The sequence below is a fragment of the Calypte anna genome, chromosome 2 (genome assembly GCF_003957555.1).
Source record: "Calypte anna isolate BGI_N300 chromosome 2, bCalAnn1_v1.p, whole genome shotgun sequence".
NCBI lineage: Eukaryota > Metazoa > Chordata > Aves > Apodiformes > Trochilidae > Calypte > Calypte anna.
In genome coordinates this window covers 124,138,555-124,156,190 of record NC_044245.1, presented here as the reverse complement: position 1 = coordinate 124,156,190, position 17,636 = coordinate 124,138,555, and the positions used below count along the sequence as shown (strand labels likewise).

Below are 17,636 nucleotides of genomic sequence, written 5' to 3'. Positions count from 1 at the left end.
CTACCACAGACTTTCAGAGGGCAGATGGTGGTTTTTCAGGACACACTCTGAAAGTCCTTTGGGAAGAGATTAAATGGAGGGGAAGACAACTGGCCTGGCTGAACAGGAAGCTTTTGCTGGGACTCAGGAAAGAAAAAAGTTTACCACCTTTGGAAGAAGGGGTGGACAACTCAAGAAGAGTACATTAGATTATACAGAGAAAAAATTAGAAAGTCAAAAGTCCAGCTAGAATTTCATCTGGCCACTCTTAATGGAGAACAAAAACATGTTTTTACAAATATATTAGCAGAAAAAGAGAACCAAAGAGAATCTCCGTGTCTTATTGGATTTGGGGGACGATATTGACACTGAGGATGAGGAAAAGGCTGAGGTACATAATGCCTTCTTTGCTTCAGTCTTAAATAGGCTAGTTTTATCAGGGTACTGAGCCGCCTGAGGTTGAGAAAGGGACAGAGAACAGATTAAACCCCCACAGTCCATGAGGAAGCAGTCAATGTTAAGGGCCTGCTACACCATGCAGACCCTCACAAGTCTATGAGGCTGGATGGGATGCACCTGAGAGTACTGAGGGAACTCCAAGACACTCTCCATCATTTATCAGCAGACATGTAACAGGGGTCATCTCAGACAACTGGAAGCTTGTCAATATGACACCCATCTACAAGCAGAGCCAGAAGGAAGATCCAGGGAACTACAGTCTTGTTGACCTGACTTTGGTACCTAGGAAGATTATGGAGAGATTCATCTTGAGTGAGCTAACACAGCAGGTGAAGGAAAACAAGGGCATCTGGCCCAGCCATCACTGGTGCATGAAAGGCAACCTGATCTCCTTCTATGAATAATGTGATCAATGACTACAAGAAGGACATTTTGTTGCTGGAGTGGGTTCAGAGAAGGGCAATGAGGCTGCTGAAGGGTCTAGAGCACAAGACATGAGGAGCCGCTGAAGGAATTGGGATTGTTTAGTTTGGAGAAGAAAAGGCTGACAGGAGGCTTTGTCATTCTGTACAACTACCTGAAAGGAGGTTGTGGTTAAGTGGGTGTTGGTCTCTTCTCCCAGGTAACTAACTAGGACAAGACGAAATGGCCTCAAGTTGTACCAGATGAGGTCTAGATTGGATATTAGGAAAAAATATATTTACTGAAAGAGTGATGAGGCATTGGAATAGGCTGCCCAGGGAGGTGGTGGAGTCACCATCCCTGGAGGTGTTAAAAAAGTATGTGGATGTTGCACTTCAGGAAATAGTTTAGTGGGCATGGTAGTGCTGGGTTGACAGCTGGTCTTGCTCTTAGAGGTCTTTTCCAACCTTAATGATTCTATGGTTCTATATATAAAAATAAAAACCTGAAAGATTGTTTACATACAAAGTAGATCCTGGACTTTTTCAAAAGTCATAGGTAGGAAAATCTGATTACTTGGGAGACTAAAATATGCTTTGATGGTTCAACACCTAAGTCTCTAATAACTTAAAAATATTAATGTTTAATGATGGTGTGGTGTTTTGAGTGTAACAGTAGTAGCTTTTGTATTAATTCTCAGCAAACCTCTACAGCAAATGGTAGTAAATTGAACACTTTTACAACAGATGCTCCAACCAAGCAACTGAAGAAAAAGAATAAATGGGCATTCACTTGTAAGAATGAATCTGAGTTAAATCTCAGAGGAAAAGCTCCTGGGGCACGTTACATGCCTATTTTCTGTGAATGCAGTGTGTAGAACAACATAAATGTCACTTTTTACTAAAATAATGAAGCCTTGATTCAACACTACTTCAATCAATGTGAATTTTGCCATTGATTTCAGTACTGCATGACCAAAACATTAGATTCATATAAAAGTAATCCATAAAACAAAATGAATACCTGGAGGAGATGTTCAAAGGCACAAAAATGCTTTTGAAAATCTGCCTGCTAGAACTGACCTTCACCAGAGATTAGCTGGCAAGTTGTCAATGGGTTTTTTTCCCTTTTACTCTCGTGCATGTCCTGTATTCTCCAGACAGACATGGGTAATGCATGTAATTTACATGTCATACACACTGCCTAACTATACACAAAATGTCTTTGTTTTTTAGCTGCCCTAAATGAGTCAGAAATAAGTTATGATGGGAAATTATATATATATCTGTCGCTTCCCTTTAATTTTAAATTTTCAACATGGAGCACTTGTTCACCGCATTCCTGGGTTTTAAGCTTCTGGGAGGAACTATTACATAAGGGAATAGAAATCTCTGCAAAAATTGTAAGCAAGTTCCATGCATGATTTTTACTTTTTCCCCATATAGCTACACTTATGGTTGTATACTTACAACTTCTTTTTGAAATTTTTTTTTCAGATATTTTACATGTTCCAAGTTGCCTATTTGAGCTACCAAGGTCTGTAGAGAACTGCTAACCGTATAGTAAAATATAGGTAGTTCTATGGTAAATGTTTTTTATTTTTACTTTTTAAATAGGTACAGTACATTCTGTAGAATTAGATTTAAAACTGAAGTGTAGATGTGTTCTCCAATATCAATTAATAGCACTTTTGGCTAATTACATATCTGGAGAAATAAATTCAACTAAGCATTCTGAGCTAACATAATAAGGTACATACATATTCAGGCAAAAATAAAGAAAAGATGTGAAAATGCATGGTAATAAATTTTCACAAAAAGGAAGAAGGAAATCAGATTCCTGGTGATCACAGAAACATTTACAAAGTGCAAATTCAATCAGCAGTCAAGGACAGGTCCATCTGATAGGACTGCATTTCATGAGACTGTGTTCTTCATTTTTAAAAGGACTGTGGTCAAAGCAAAAATCCAGCTTATTATAAGAGGGAATATAAAAGATTTTGTATTTATTTTCAAAATCTTGCTACCATTACTATCACAATCTTATTTTGGGAAAAAAGATTTTTCATTTATTCGCTGATGGGATTATTTTCACATGTAGGGGATTTTTCATAAAATTGCATTAATATTCATACACATGCAGACTAGAAATAACTTATTTTCTATGTATTTCTGGTTGAGTATTAAAAAAATAGCAGGAATAGAGTGAATAGCAGGAAAATATTTTCTTTTTGACAGAGATCAAAAAGAACCTAAGTAGGCTCATTTTGAACATGAGTGTTTACAACAGTTTGCCTGCAGCAATCAAGATTTACAAAAAATTCTCATGAAATATCAGTAACATATGTAAAATATACAGTAATTTCTGCAAACAAGCTCAGATGGGTTTTTATCCCAGATTTTATAAAAATTACACATTATTGTGTGTGCACAATTACCCTCAAACTGTTACACAAGGCTATCCATGGCGTGCTATCCACCCATTGCATGCTCACTAATCAACATGCTTTCAAAAAACCATTTTCTTTCCTGCTTTTGGCACATGCATTAGCTGATCACTGCCAAGTGCAATGCAGTATGTGTGGTACATCATGGATAATTTATATATAAAAAAATATATATTACTGGGGTCTGGAGTGTTCATTCTAGAAAGCTGATCACTGAAGACCAGCAGGAATGTAAGGACAATGGGAAAAATCTTGACCCATCCATGTTCTGCTCTCATGAAAGGAATTTGTAGACAAACAGATCTTAATTCTTGAAAACTATTTGAATTTCAGGGAATATCAGAATAAGGAAAAAAAGGGCTAGAGCTAGATCCATACTGGTATGAATACATCTTTTAGAGACATAGTCCTCATCAAATACATTTAAGTGAAAGTTATAAAATTATACCTTGTTTGAAAGCCAAAAAAATCAGTACTGAGTGCATCAGGAATGGAATCATAATCTATGTTTATGTTTCTCAGGACAGCATCTCATTTCACAAGTGACCAATACTTGCTAAATTGCTGAGATTTTCTATGGCTTTTAATTTAGCCACTGAGGGCAAGCAGGAAGGTGCTCCCCTACTAAGCCTATGACACTCTCCCTAATTTATTTGTTTTTTAAAAGTGATAGACTGTAGGTTTAAAGACAAAATCATCTTCATAAAAGATAATAATAAATGAGACTATTGAGAATCTGGCAGTAGGTTTCAGTTCTGCGCTGATAGTGTATGTTGCCCTGCAGTAAAAACAAAAAACAAACAAACAAACAAAAAGTTGAAAATAGCTGTTCAAAACCTTCAGTAAATCATAAGGAAATATCTGAATGAAAATATTAAAACCAAGTTAGAAGGTCACATTAAATTCAGTTTTTTGACAGACCTGGAGGCCAACCAAAACCAGCAGTAGAATGCCTTTAGAAGGTATTAATAAGACAGATATCAGCAATATGGAGTACAGAGTGTTCTATTTAAAGAATTTTGCTTGGGTGATTTTCTAAGGAAATTTCAAAATTTAAACATCACTGGGGTCAAAAAAAGGTCTTATATACAGTATGTATTCATTATTTATTTATTGAAAAACAAAAAAGGCAGCCCTAGGCAGAATTTATTTTGTGGGTAGTTTGAGAAAAAAAACCCAAGAACAGTTTGTAGAGATCACTTCTCCAAAGGACAATCAGGAATATATGCTACCTTAGTTTTAAGCAGGGGCAAAAGAATCTGTAACCAGAGTCCACAGCACTCTGACATCTCAGCCTATTTTTAACGCATTAATAACTAAAAAACCAAAACACAGAAGAAATGAGGTGGAAGGGAGAAAAACAGAATCTTAAGGCCAAAATGTGAACTCTTTGAAATTAAAAATGTGATCCCAAATGCTCCATAGATAGAAGTTGGATTCAATGTGCCTGAGTTCCCTGTCCCCTCTGGGATGTGGATGGAGGGCCAAGTGAGAATGTTTCCAAAGGAAAATCCAGAAGTATTTCTAGTTTTTACTTCTAAAGAATCTCAAAGTTAAAGAATGCCAAAATAACATGGTGGACTTTATGTAACATTTAAATCTTGGGTGATGCTTCACAATTAAATATCCATGGAACAGTTGCTCAGACTTTCAATAATAATTTGAGATATTTAAAAGGTATTTTTAAACTTTGTTATTTTTGCTTGTGAGGGTGACAATATACATCTACTATGTTTGGTGTTATCACTGGTTTAATCTGCAGCAGCAGATTTTCCCTTGTGACAACAAATTCTCACTGATTTGAATCCCTCAAAGGTCCTTCTTCTTCTGACTAGATAGGTAGATTGTACTGCTACAGCAGCATACAGAGATTTTGATACAAGAAGTCTGGAGTCCCTTCAAGATTTCCATAATTTTAGAGGTTTTAGAGGTTTTAAGACAGTAATACTCCTTATAACTTGCACGTGTACTTCATGGTTTGAATAGATAATTTGTCCTCAGGTTGATAGCCCATGTTTAAAAGAGATTTTTTAAAACAGATCAGCAATCTGGATTCAAAATCTAGGTGACAGAGAGGAGAAATGGCATTTACTTTTAGTAATTTCTCTCTATGACTGGTTACATTCAGAAAATTTGTGGTTTAGCCTGCAGTCATATACCTATAGGTCATAATAAATGGACTTCTGCGCTCAATATAAGATCCCAAACTGGCTATTTAGATTTTTTTAGACTATGATTATCTCCAGCCTGTTGATTGTTACTTTAATAAACTTTTCTTTTCTTTTTTTTTTTTTTTCAAGATCTGAGGTTATTACTGGAGGGCAGTCTCAGAACATGTAAGTTTTGATTCATTGTAGAAGACTGACCAACACAGAGTAAATGCATTTTCATTAGTGAGAAATTGTGTAATTCATGAACATGGCAGCATTTGCTGCCACCTTGATCAGGGCTCAGAACTGGAACTCTATGTATGTGGGAAATGGTGTTATATTTATATTTCTGGTTCTTTCATTCTCAATGACCTTCCAGATAAAAGCTTTCAGTAGTGTAGTACATCCATTTGCTAATTCCCCTAATACACTTCAAATCACATAATCCAAATTACACAATTTGCATATGTTCATCTTTTTAATAATTCCATTTTAATGATCCTTAACAATAGCTGATGCATTTTTATGAGAACTCACTTGTTTTCCAATTATTCACTTTGTTGAATCGTTGTTTATTGTCCACTATTCTACCAACGTATGCAAAATAAAGAACTCTCCCACATTAAAACTACAGACTTTTTAATGAAGTCAAAGCAGTTATTAAGGTTTTTTCTTCCCTAATTTTCTCCTTCATAAAACTTAGATGACTGGATGGATTTCTTGTATTCTCCACTTGCATTTCATGCTATCAGACAATTATTTAGAAAAAACTTATGAATGTACTTGCACTGTTTGTGTCTTTGTCTCCCTTTTTCAACATAGATGTGAGTTCTTGATTATCCAAGCTTTCCTCCTCACTTTTAATATTTTCTCCCAGTATTTTCTCTACAGGGACAAAAATTCTTTTCTTCCTGTGCAGACTTCCACAGCAGTGGAGAGCATAATGTAGAATGTGCATAAAGCTTTTGGTAAGACTATTAATCTCTCAAAAGATGTCTTTTGAAACAGTTATCTTGGAATAATTTTGATTTGCTTGTACAGTCTAGAAGTAGAAAAATCATGCCTTCTTTAGAAGTCTACACAGACACTTAAGGAAGTGTCCAAGAAAAAATTCTAGCTCATTTACCCCTCATGCTTCACTAAGGGACACATCTCAATTTTTACTGTTTAGTAACATTGGGAAGTGAATAATTTCAAACATATCAGCCTTCTCAGGTCACAATGAATTCCCTTCAAAACCTTGAGAAGAGTGCTACTATCCCTGAAGCCCTTGACTTTTGAGCAACAATTTTTTTTTTTATTTTTATTTTTTTTTTTTTGTACAAAGATGTTACCCATGTGACGTGAATATTCAATGACATTTGTACTCCTGCAGGTCATGAGTGTCTTCTTGCTCAGCCTTATTACTGATACACTTGATTGTGCTGAACTCTACTTCCTCAAAAGTATGCAGCTATAGGAATATCCTGGGGCTATTCTAGGAGAGCTTTACATGAAAAAAGCTGTCTCTATAGCATGCTGTAGAGATATTCCCTTGTTGTCTGGATCTCTGATGTTTTAAAGAGAGAGGCAGAGTTTTCTTATATGTATCTGGGTCAGTAACTACACTTGTTTTCCCCAATGAGATTTGTTTTTCCAGTCACTTTAACTCCTAGCACACACACTATATTAAAGGCTGCTATTTTCTTCAAGTATCAGAAGCCTCACTACTGGGTGCTCTTTATTGCCCTGTGAGACAAAAAGATGGAAGTAATCATGGGCTGATCAAACCACAATATAAAAGGGCTCAGCAGATGCCACATCTATTTTTTAAGGCTGAAAGTGGTTATTCTATCTGTAAAGGTGAAAAAAGATGAGAACAGTAAATCCATGATGAAGAGATGGCAAGTGGGACATTATCAATAAAAGAAAACATAGCACAGAATGCAAGAGATCAAAGAATGTTGATAGGACAAAATTCTGGAATTTTCCAGAATTTCTCATCAGATTTTATCAGTATTAAAAAAAAATTTCTTTGGCAAGATAAAGATACTTGAAAAACACACACTAGGTGTGACACCTGGGGGCAGCACATCTCTAAATACTGCACTAGTTTAAGACAAAAGTGTCACCTTCTGTGACAGCCACATACCTTCTACGTTGCAGCAACTACCTGCATAATATTTGAAAAATAATTTACTGTCATTTTATTACCACTTATTTATCTCTTTAATAAATGAACATGTTACTTCCTACAAACACTTCGTGAGCAGGAAAAAGTAAGACTGCACAAACAATACTGGGGGGTTGTGGGCAAAGAATCATAATCCATTTGATGATTAGTGGTAAAGTTGTGACATCATTGCAATAACAAGAGAGAAATCACCAGAATAATAAGAAGAACGATGTTTCTTCTCTTCTTACACTTTTCAGAAATACCCTGTAATAAAGCTAATCATGAGCCGATATCTAAAAACAAACAAAAAAAATAAAATAAAATAAAATAAAAAGTTAAAAAACCAGCCTTTCCACTCTCCAAGCAACACTCTACCATCTCCTCAGTGCTGCCCCACTCCTGTCTCAAAACACAGTTGCCTGCCACAGTGGCTGTTGCTGTCTCTCTCTCCTCTTACATTTCTTCCAAGCTAAATTCTACAGTGTTAGACTGAAGCATAATTATCATCTTTCATTCTTCTCATACACAAGGTGTCTCTGATTTAAGTTGTGATGCTACACTAACTGTGAATAAATAGTAATTATAATATGAGTTTCTTGAGAGTTATTTAATAGGTAACTTTTTTTTCCAATGTCATTGCCTTCAAGTATGGTTGCCTGTCTTGATTCCTGTAGCAGTGGAGTCTATAAGAAAGACCCCAGTGAAAAATGAATGCCTCATAACTGCTTCATGAGAGGAGGCTTGGATGCATGTCATCTCTAGAAGATGTGAATGACTGCCTCTTCGTGGCAAAGATGCCCATGTGCACTGCTACCTACTCTTTGGCTTGCCTTGACCATTCTCCTCAGCAGCTGCAGCCCCAAATCAGGTCAGTTTAAGATTAAAACCTTCTATTTCAGTAAAGTTTTACCACATATTTTCCATGTTTTCAAAGTTTTTAAGAATGCATTTGTTATGATTTTTTCCCTTCACTCAGCCACTAGGTCCATGCAGTGAAATGACAATCCAGGCATTCAACCAGATAATGCCCTGAATTAAGGATAAAACTTGCTATAAATCTGGGTGTGAAGACACATGTAAGCATGGAGACTGTGTATCTGTGAAGGAAGGTACACATGAACACTCAGACAGAAATAGGCTTATTCTGAATCTTGTTTATTTAGTGATGAAAGCTACTTAATTTACTGGGGCATTTCATTTTAATTCTCTTCAGTTACAATCATGTATGAAATGAATAAAACATGTTAATTACTTTTTTTCTGCTTTGAATAAAAACAAAACCAAAGGTAAAATGAAATTGAAACACTACTTTTAGTTTTGAACTTAGAAGATTCATGTATGGTGCTGCAAATGACAGAAAATATAGGGGGAACTTTTCTCTCATTTGTACAGACAAATAAGTAGATGTATTTTAAAAAATAATCTAATTTGTTTTAAACTAAGTACAAAATGGCCTTATATCCTTCTGCAAGCATTAAAGAAAAAAATGGGTTAGAAAAGCACTGCTTGTAATATTGTTCATAGTGTACCAAATCCAGAAGGAAAACTTCACTGAATAAGAAAAAGTCACAAAGCTCACTTTTGTTTTATATCCCCTGTTCAAGTGTTTTATTGAGAGCTAGCGAGGAGATAGATTTGCTCTACATATACTGGAAATTATATACTAAATATCTTTTATTATTGTTTATTAAGAGCCACCAAAAATACCTTCAGGTTTGAAATAGAATGTGTGTTAAATGTAATGAACAGAAAATGTAGTACTTGTCAACTGTTTTATCACAGCTGCTACCATTATCCCTTGTATTTCAGACTAGCAATTGCTTAGATGAAATCTATTCCTTAAAAAGCCTTTGAATGATCTGAATAGGAGCATTACTCAGAATTGTTTTGTCTAAGACTTTTGCAGTTGCTAATTAGCTGGGAGGTATTAAAGAAGCATCCACATATACATTAATGGTATATAGCAGAGATAGTTGTACAGAGATATTTTATTGATTGGGATCTTAAAATTAGAGACAGTTTGAAAACCAGAAAGACATTGCCACAGCCACCTGTCTAACTACAAATTTGATTCTCAATTTTTTAATTTTTTTTTTATTTTTTTTTTTTTATTTTTCTCTTGCTAAATCAAAGGTTTTCCTTGGGGTCAGCAGGGTGGAGGGGAAAGAGGAAGAAAACAGATTGTCTTCATAAATAATTCTTAAAAGCATCTCCTGCAGTTCTCATGAATGACTGTATCCCTGCTACAAAAAACCTAAAAATTCAGCTTCCCAGTCACAAATTCAGTTATTGTACAGAACGGTCAGGCTTGAACAGGAGAGAATGCATGAATACAGCTGGTCACAGAAAAAGCTCCAGGTTTACATAATAACAGTGAGAGTAATTAGTATGTTAAAAGAAACTAGATTAATTATAATCTGCCTGTATATAAATAATTTTCATTCTCTGCAGCTATGGGCACAATATTTATGGTAATTAATATTATTTAAATATGAATCGGCTGATTGATTTCTGTTGCAGAGATTTTATCAGTGATCTGTTCTTCCAACTTTCTACATGTAGCAATCCATTTGTTTTGAGCAAGAAAAACTGAAAGAGATCTGTAGAAGCAGAGATCGGTGATATTACTAAATCCCTTGAGCTCTGAAAAATAACAATGCTCCTGTCCAAATAAAATCCAAACTTATCTTATTTTGAATTGATATTTCTTCCTTCCTGCTCTGTCCCTGAAAATACAGTCCTCACATGACAGTTTTCTCAGAGGAATGTCTCTTTCCTCAGCCTCATACATGCTCTCCATTTATAACTTGGTTTCTTGCTAGATTTCCTTACTGTAACACAATATCCATGACCTGACCCAAAGCACTTAATTTTTGCTTGCCTCAGTCACCCTTCCATGATGTTCTGGAGGAGACAATATTGGTACTGATATTCCTCTGGCTGATGTCACAGCAATTTAAAAAGTCAAACAGGTGCCTGGCTGGAAACTCATGCATTCAGAAGCCAGTGAGTGTCCAGGGCTAGAGTGGCTTAAATACACTACTGAGACACATGCATGCTTGCCTCCCCTCCCAGGTTTTCTTTCTCTTGTTTAAGCAAATTAGTTAATTCTTTTGAAAGTTGTGGTGAAGGGAAATTAAATAACTGCCCTCAAAGTTCCTGTATCACTATCTCCCTAAAGGGAACCACATAAAATAGTCCACCAAGTAAAAGCATGTCAGCTCTATCAAGTCAATGGCTACAGCCAGCCAGTCATTAAACCCTGTATAAAAGAGGCTGTTCTGAACGAAACTTCTATTTGATCTCTATTTCTTTGTTGATATTATAAAGCAATCACTTACTGAGGGTTTCCATAGTAACAATTGAGATTTTTTTTTTTTTTATAATATATAGTTCTTTCATGCACTTAGCATACAGATAGAGTGGGAAAACTCATAGGGGATACTGTTCCTGCTTCCTTGATATTATTTAACCATGAAAACACTGTTTTCAATGAAACTGGAGATTTATTTTCCCTCCTCTGTAATAACATTAAAAAAACTTCACAATTTACTTACATCTTTGGTTTCTGCGTTTGCTCTTGTACATAGTCATTCTGAAGAAATTCCACTTTCTAAGAAGTAATTGCCTTGAACACAGACAAAAGAGAGGAGCTCGTGCTTCTGCTTTGCAGTGAGACAGTCGCTCACTGACAGAAGGTAACCAGCAATCTCTCAGAGAAAGGCAGGGTAGTACCATTTTCCTAAAATCCAGGGGAGATGCTACTGGCTCTAACTATTTTCTCTGGTACAAAGCTCAGAGATGAAGTTTATATATTTTCATGCCTTTTCTAATGTGTTTGATACCAGCTAATAAAATCGGGCAGGCACATAAAATCATGTAACCAGACTAGGTGGGGTAATGTGCTCTTCAGTAGTGTGACATGCAGATTCCTTAAAAAAGCCCTGATATGACTAAAATTGCATAAAGGACCTCATAAACTAATAAAAACCTATCTTTTTTATGTATTTATTTTTTTGGTGAAGGTAGAGTCTTCGAATTATGCATGTAAGGACATGAAAATATTTTGGGTTAAATTTTCAAGTAAAATTGCAATTAAAAACAAATTCACAGATGTTGATCAATGAAATCCTGACTGCAGGTCTGAGATCATGGATAGGTTATTCAGTAGATAATATAAAAAATGCAAGTATTTTTTTCATGCTTGTGTTTACTTCTTCAATAACTTTTAAAGAATTAATTTGGGGAAATGTATTTAAGCAGCATTCAATTGATTACTCATTTTTATAACTACTTCATTGCCCACTAATCTCCTGAATCACAAGGTCACAGGGAAAAAAAGTGGCAGCATTGTGTGATCTTCCACATACATGTCTGCCATCATTTCAAAGAATCCAGACATCTTCCTAAAGGGGAAGAAATTCTTGACATGTTGGGGGGATGAAAGGTATGACAGCATTCAAGAAAAAAGACTCTAGTGGCTGTAAAGAGGTGGAAATTCCAGTTCATTCAGCAATAAATATGCCTTCAGTAAAACTGTGAAAGTATTTCTTAATGTTTTAAGAAAGTCCTGTTTTGAGGTGCCCATTATGTGTTGAGATCTTGATCCCAGATATCACCGATGTCAATGAGTTAGAGAGTAAAATAATGAAAAAATATATATTTTGACTGGACAATTTTGAAAACTCATCATCGTAATCTTAACACCTCCCTATGCTATTCAGAGAAATCTAAAGTTATTATCTTTAGCTTACATTGAAACAAAGAAAAAGAAGCATCTGTTAGCTTAAGGGTCTTTCACATTTCAGAAAATAAAATCCAATACTTTTCAAAGACAGGAACAGTTTGCAGTCTCCATTAGCTAAAAACATTAACTTAGTTATTTTCTTTAAAAAAATTAAATTAAAACAACAACAACAAAAATTAAAGGCCATGATTTTTTTATGACCGACTACCTAAAATGATACTTTTTGCATCCTTTTTTTCCTCTCAGGTTTTTGTTTATATATAAGTCCTGTATAACCATTATTCACTTTGTGAATAGTTTCATTTTCCTTTTAGTTCTTCAGTATTCACACTTCCTCACACTGGCTGCTGAAATGAAAACTTTATATTGGCTCTGCTCATCTACTTTTCCTCCTGTCAAAATCTGACCACATACACTTTAGATTTCTGTCAGCATAGGTGAGGATAAAGTGCAGCCTGAAGAAAGTGAAGGCAATGGATTTATTTTTTAGATCTATTTAGTATTTCAACTACAATTGTCTCCAAATGCCACAGCTGAAATCATATCATCTCTATTGCAGATGTCAGCAGAAAGGCAGGAAATTGCAAAGCACATCCACAGTGACAAGAAGGGAAAATTGGATAAGTCACTGCTAACCATAGCAGTGGACCAAATGTCTGTACTGTGTAGAAAGACCCTACATGCCATGTACTCAAACAGCATTGCACAGTTTATATCTATTGAAGTCAGTATTTTTGCACTAATTTATATGCATGGAGAATATTTTCACACTTTTCCTGGTTTATTTTTTTTCTGTGAGTTAATTTCCAGAAGAGCCAGCTCTGTGATCTCACTCAGACCAGACATCTGTGGTCTCCCTTTAGATTTATGGCTTTGTGTAGGAATCTTTGTTCTTTTTTCTTGCTCTTTTTCTACTTCTACCTGAAGGCTCTGATGTCTATTATTCAATTTGATTTTTCTTTCCGTAACTAACTGATTTAGTAAGATGTTCTCAGTCTTTTTCCTCAGCCCACGTTAGGTCTTAACTATGGAACTTTATCCTTTTCGTTATCATGACGGGCTAATTTTTCATTAATTATTATCTTGTGTTTGACCAAGATGTTTATTACTCTCTCTCCACATTATATTACACATTGTACATGTAACAATGCACATATTTGGCTGTTATTTTTTTGTGCATTATTCCATTACAGCAATGTATTTGTACGGAAATATCTTGGTGATTAAATGATAATAATACAAAAAACTAAACGGAAATTTCATGGGATAGGAATTAATTTATTTTAAAACAATAATCCCTGAAAACACATTCCTTATTGGCTTTGTTTTATATTAATTGCAACTCTGATTATTTCTTCAGCAGACTGAAGTACATTTGCTAAAAACAATGTAAATACACTCTTTGGTGAATTATTCTAGGTGTATCCATAAAATAATATTGAAAAAAAATTGCTCTCTAACTTTGAGTGGGTAGCCTCTTGTTTCTGTGTGTTACTGTTTGCTATTACAGATGTTTAAAATCAACTTCCACATGAATGGAATATCTCAGCAATAAAAATCACCTAGCCACATAAAGCATATAATTTTTCTAAAAAGGTATAAATTCTTTAATAATTACAAAATTTTGAAATATTTTTAAAGCATACTTTTGTAATTAATTTTGTCAGTTCATTGTTGTTATTGGTAGAAGAATTAATAATGACCACACCTGCACATTCTATATCATCTCTCACCTTTCTCTCCTCCCCACCCTACAGGTTTCGATAAGGAGCAATAATAAATTTCACAAACATTTTCTTAGGCAGAGGAAAATACAGATATTGTACAAATATAACTTCTGACTTGAATGTCATTTATTAGTCATCAATAAACTTAGTCTGGGCTGTATACATGATCTTGGTTTTTGATGAGCAGATTTTAGACAAAAAAAGGAAGGTGGGGGAGGCTTAAAGTATGTTCTGTCTCTCAGTGTCTAATTCAACACAAACCAAAAAGTCTTTTTAGATAATATCATTCTAAGGCTACCACTGTGGTTCTTTTCAAGATGTCAACTAAGAAAATATTAGATCTGTGAATATAGATTAATTTTCTTCCTGAAATAAATTATATATACAGGGATCAATATTTAACCTTTTCCAAGTAAGAAACACTCCTTAATAGAACTGATGCATTAAAATTATGCACTCGACATGTGTGCACCTGGTAAAAATTTGGACAAACATCAGCCAATAATGTTTTTAACATGGTGCTACATTAGATAAATAAAATTCACTCTACCAAGAAATGCCATTTATCTAGTAAGGCAGGTTTATGATAACTTATTCCCTTTATGATGAAATAAGGACAGAGCTTAAAATATTGGCCAAATCTGACCAACACCACTGAAATACTGAAAGTGCTGTGACAAGCATAATAAGAAAGAGCAAATTTTTTACTTTTCATGATTATAATAGTAAGTCAGAATTTCATGAATGCTTATCAAGAGATGACAAACCTGGCCAGCAGTCCTGAAGCAGACCATAAATAAGACTGATGAGAGTTCTTAAAAAGGAAAATTTTATTGAAATGTTACCCATAGACTAAAAGTCTCAATTCAACTGTATAAACTTTGCTGTTTACCAATGCTTTGTTGATTGATGGCACCTGAAACATCCACAGAGTGTCATAAACTATGGCACATGACCTGTATGAAATGTATAACCTTCTTGAGCACTCTGCTAAATCCAAATACATCTTAAATGGCTGTAGGCAAATACACAGGTAACAGAACCCATCCCAAAGAGTTTTTTATTTGCCCTCTCTCTGATAACTGTCCTCATTCTCTGGCTTTTTCATACTTAAGGTCGTTGTTTCAAAGTGGTCCCAATCTTAGATCTCAGGCCTTGACTCTGCATGTGTTGAGGGACACATGCGGAAAAGAGAACCCCTATAGAGAACCACTGAAATTCAGAGTGGAGGAAGGAGAAAATATCCTACCTGTTGCAGGACTATGATTGATTGCAGAAGGAATTGTAGAGAAAGCAGAAACAGTAACATGTATATCTTCAAAGTCACAAGTTGTTAGTACCCAATCCACTGCTGATTTTGTTGATTAAAATTATGTGGATAAAATATTCTGGTCTTCAATCTGGTAAAATATGGGTTTGATGGATGGGCAACTCCATGGACAAAGAACTGGCTTAATGGCTGCACACAAAGAGGGGCTGTCGGTGGGTCCATGTCCACATCAAAGCCAGTGACAAGCAGATTCCCTCAAGTATCCATGCTGGGACCAGCCTTGTTTTAGATCTTTGTTGGCAACATGGACGGTGGCATTGAGTGCACCCACAGCAAGTTTGAAGGGTGGGATGCCATCCAGGGGGACCTTGACAGGCTGGTGAAGTAGGCTCATGCCAACCTCATGAAGTTCAAAAAGTGCAAGGTCCTGCATCTGGGTCGAGGCAATCCCAAGCACCAATATAGGCTGGGCAGTGTCTGGTTTTGGAGTAGCCCTGAGGAAAAGGGCTTGGGAATGCTGGTGGATGAGAAGCTCAACATGATATATGGGTGTACACCTGCAGCCTAAAAAGCCAGTTGTATCCTGGGCTGTATCAAGAAGAGCAGATCAAGGGAGGTGATTGTCCCTCTCTACTCCACTCTCGTGAGGTCCCACCTGAAGTACTGCATCCAGTTTCGGGAGCCCCTATTACAAGAAAGATAAGGATGTGCTGGAACGTGTCCAGACAAGGGCCACAATGATGATCAGAGGGCTGGAGCACCTCTCCTATGAAGACTGACTGAGACAGTCGGGGGTTATTAAGTCTAGAATAAAGAAGACTCTGAGAAGACCTTATTTTGATGTTCCGGTACCTAAAAAGGATCTACAAGCAAGCTGGTGAGGGACTCTTTAGGATGTCAGGGAGTGGTAGTTATCTTTAATCATTGTCATGCCTTGCTCTTTAGACTAAGCTCTTTTTAATCAGATGTCACAGTATGATCACAGAGTTATTAAAAAAAAGCCTGCTATCTTCTTTCTCAGGTTCATTACAGGATCATTAGAAAAGCATTTGTGTATTTTACTATGACTAAGAATTTCCAGAGTTTATGGTGTCATTCCCTACAATCGTAAGGTTACAATCAAGATCTGTAGGGCTGAAAGTAAAATCTTTATCTGTTAGTAAAGTCAGGAAATTCAAGGAACTAAAAGATTAGAAACTAAGAAGAGGTACTTCATAGTAGTCCTTAAATACATGAAAGGCTGACACACGCACACAAAAGGAAAAAAAAAAAAAAAAAAAGCAAACAAAACCCAATAGCCAACCATACAAAAAAAGGATGGAAGAGTTAGTGAGTAAGCCATTTGCTTTGTCTCTGGAGGTTAGAAGAGTCATGGACAAAGACTGTAGGAACAGAAATTTAAATTAGATGTTTGGAAACTATCTTTTTTATAGTCAGCTCTACATGACATAATAAGTACTAAAACTCTGTATCACTGGAAGATTTTAGAATAAGTTAGATATATCCCTGCAGGGGTGTTGGAACTAGATGATCTTTAAGGTCCCTTAAAGTGAAATAGTGAAATAGTTCTATGATTCTATGATCTCAGAGGAGCCTCCCTAGGAGATGGTTAGGATGAAATCTTGTAATTTCTTCCTGTGTGTCCAGATAAAATTGAAATCATCATAAGGTCCACCACTGGCCAAGATTTGGTCTAATTGTGTCCCTCAACCTAATATTGATGGAGATTCCTAGGGGAGCAATAGCATGACATGGGGAGAATTTATACCAAAGAGTGTGAGGTATCTAAGGTCCAGTGCCTACTTTGAGGGAATCCTGTCAGATCAAATTTTGCTCTTGATGCTGAAGTGTCATCTCCATCTGGGAACAAATGAGATTCACCTGTGGCTCAATCCTTCTCTGCATATTTCCAGCTATGGACACTGACCTACTAACTCAAGAACATATTGATACACATGATAAAAACACTTCAGAATACCACTGTATCCTCAGTTACATTTGGGTAACTCCTGCAAGGTTCAAAGGAGCTAGAATACATGGTTATGCTGGAAGTCTGAAACTTCCACTTTGCAATCAAGAATAATGGTTCTTAAAAAAGCCATTCTGCAACTTTCTTCCCAGATCCAAAGATTGACAGGGACACCAGAGAGTTTTGATACTTCTTTTCCAGATCCAACTCCCTCTTCATTAGTCACAGGGTCTCATATAGCCCTTGATTGAAACTTGGCTAATTCAATTCTTTTCCCAGTTCCAAACTGAATAATGCAATTATAAATGCCTGATATCTCTTCCTTTTCTCAA

General features: G+C 35.8%; 1 protein-coding gene across 3 annotated transcripts in view; it reads right to left on the bottom strand.

Moving 5' to 3' along the window:
- Positions 1 to 17,636, bottom strand: part of RALYL (RALY RNA binding protein like) — a 193,460-nt gene that overhangs the window by 95,660 nt on the left and 80,164 nt on the right. Inside the window, exon 1 of one of the 3 annotated variants that reach the window (XM_008493528.2) lies at positions 11,149 to 11,248. The exons of the other annotated variants lie outside the window; for them this stretch is intronic. Coding sequence (XP_008491750.1) covers positions 11,149 to 11,185 — 37 coding nt within the window. The 5' untranslated portion in view covers positions 11,186 to 11,248. Of the gene's footprint in view, positions 1 to 11,148; positions 11,249 to 17,636 lie in introns of those variants that run through there. 3 annotated transcript variants of the gene reach the window in all.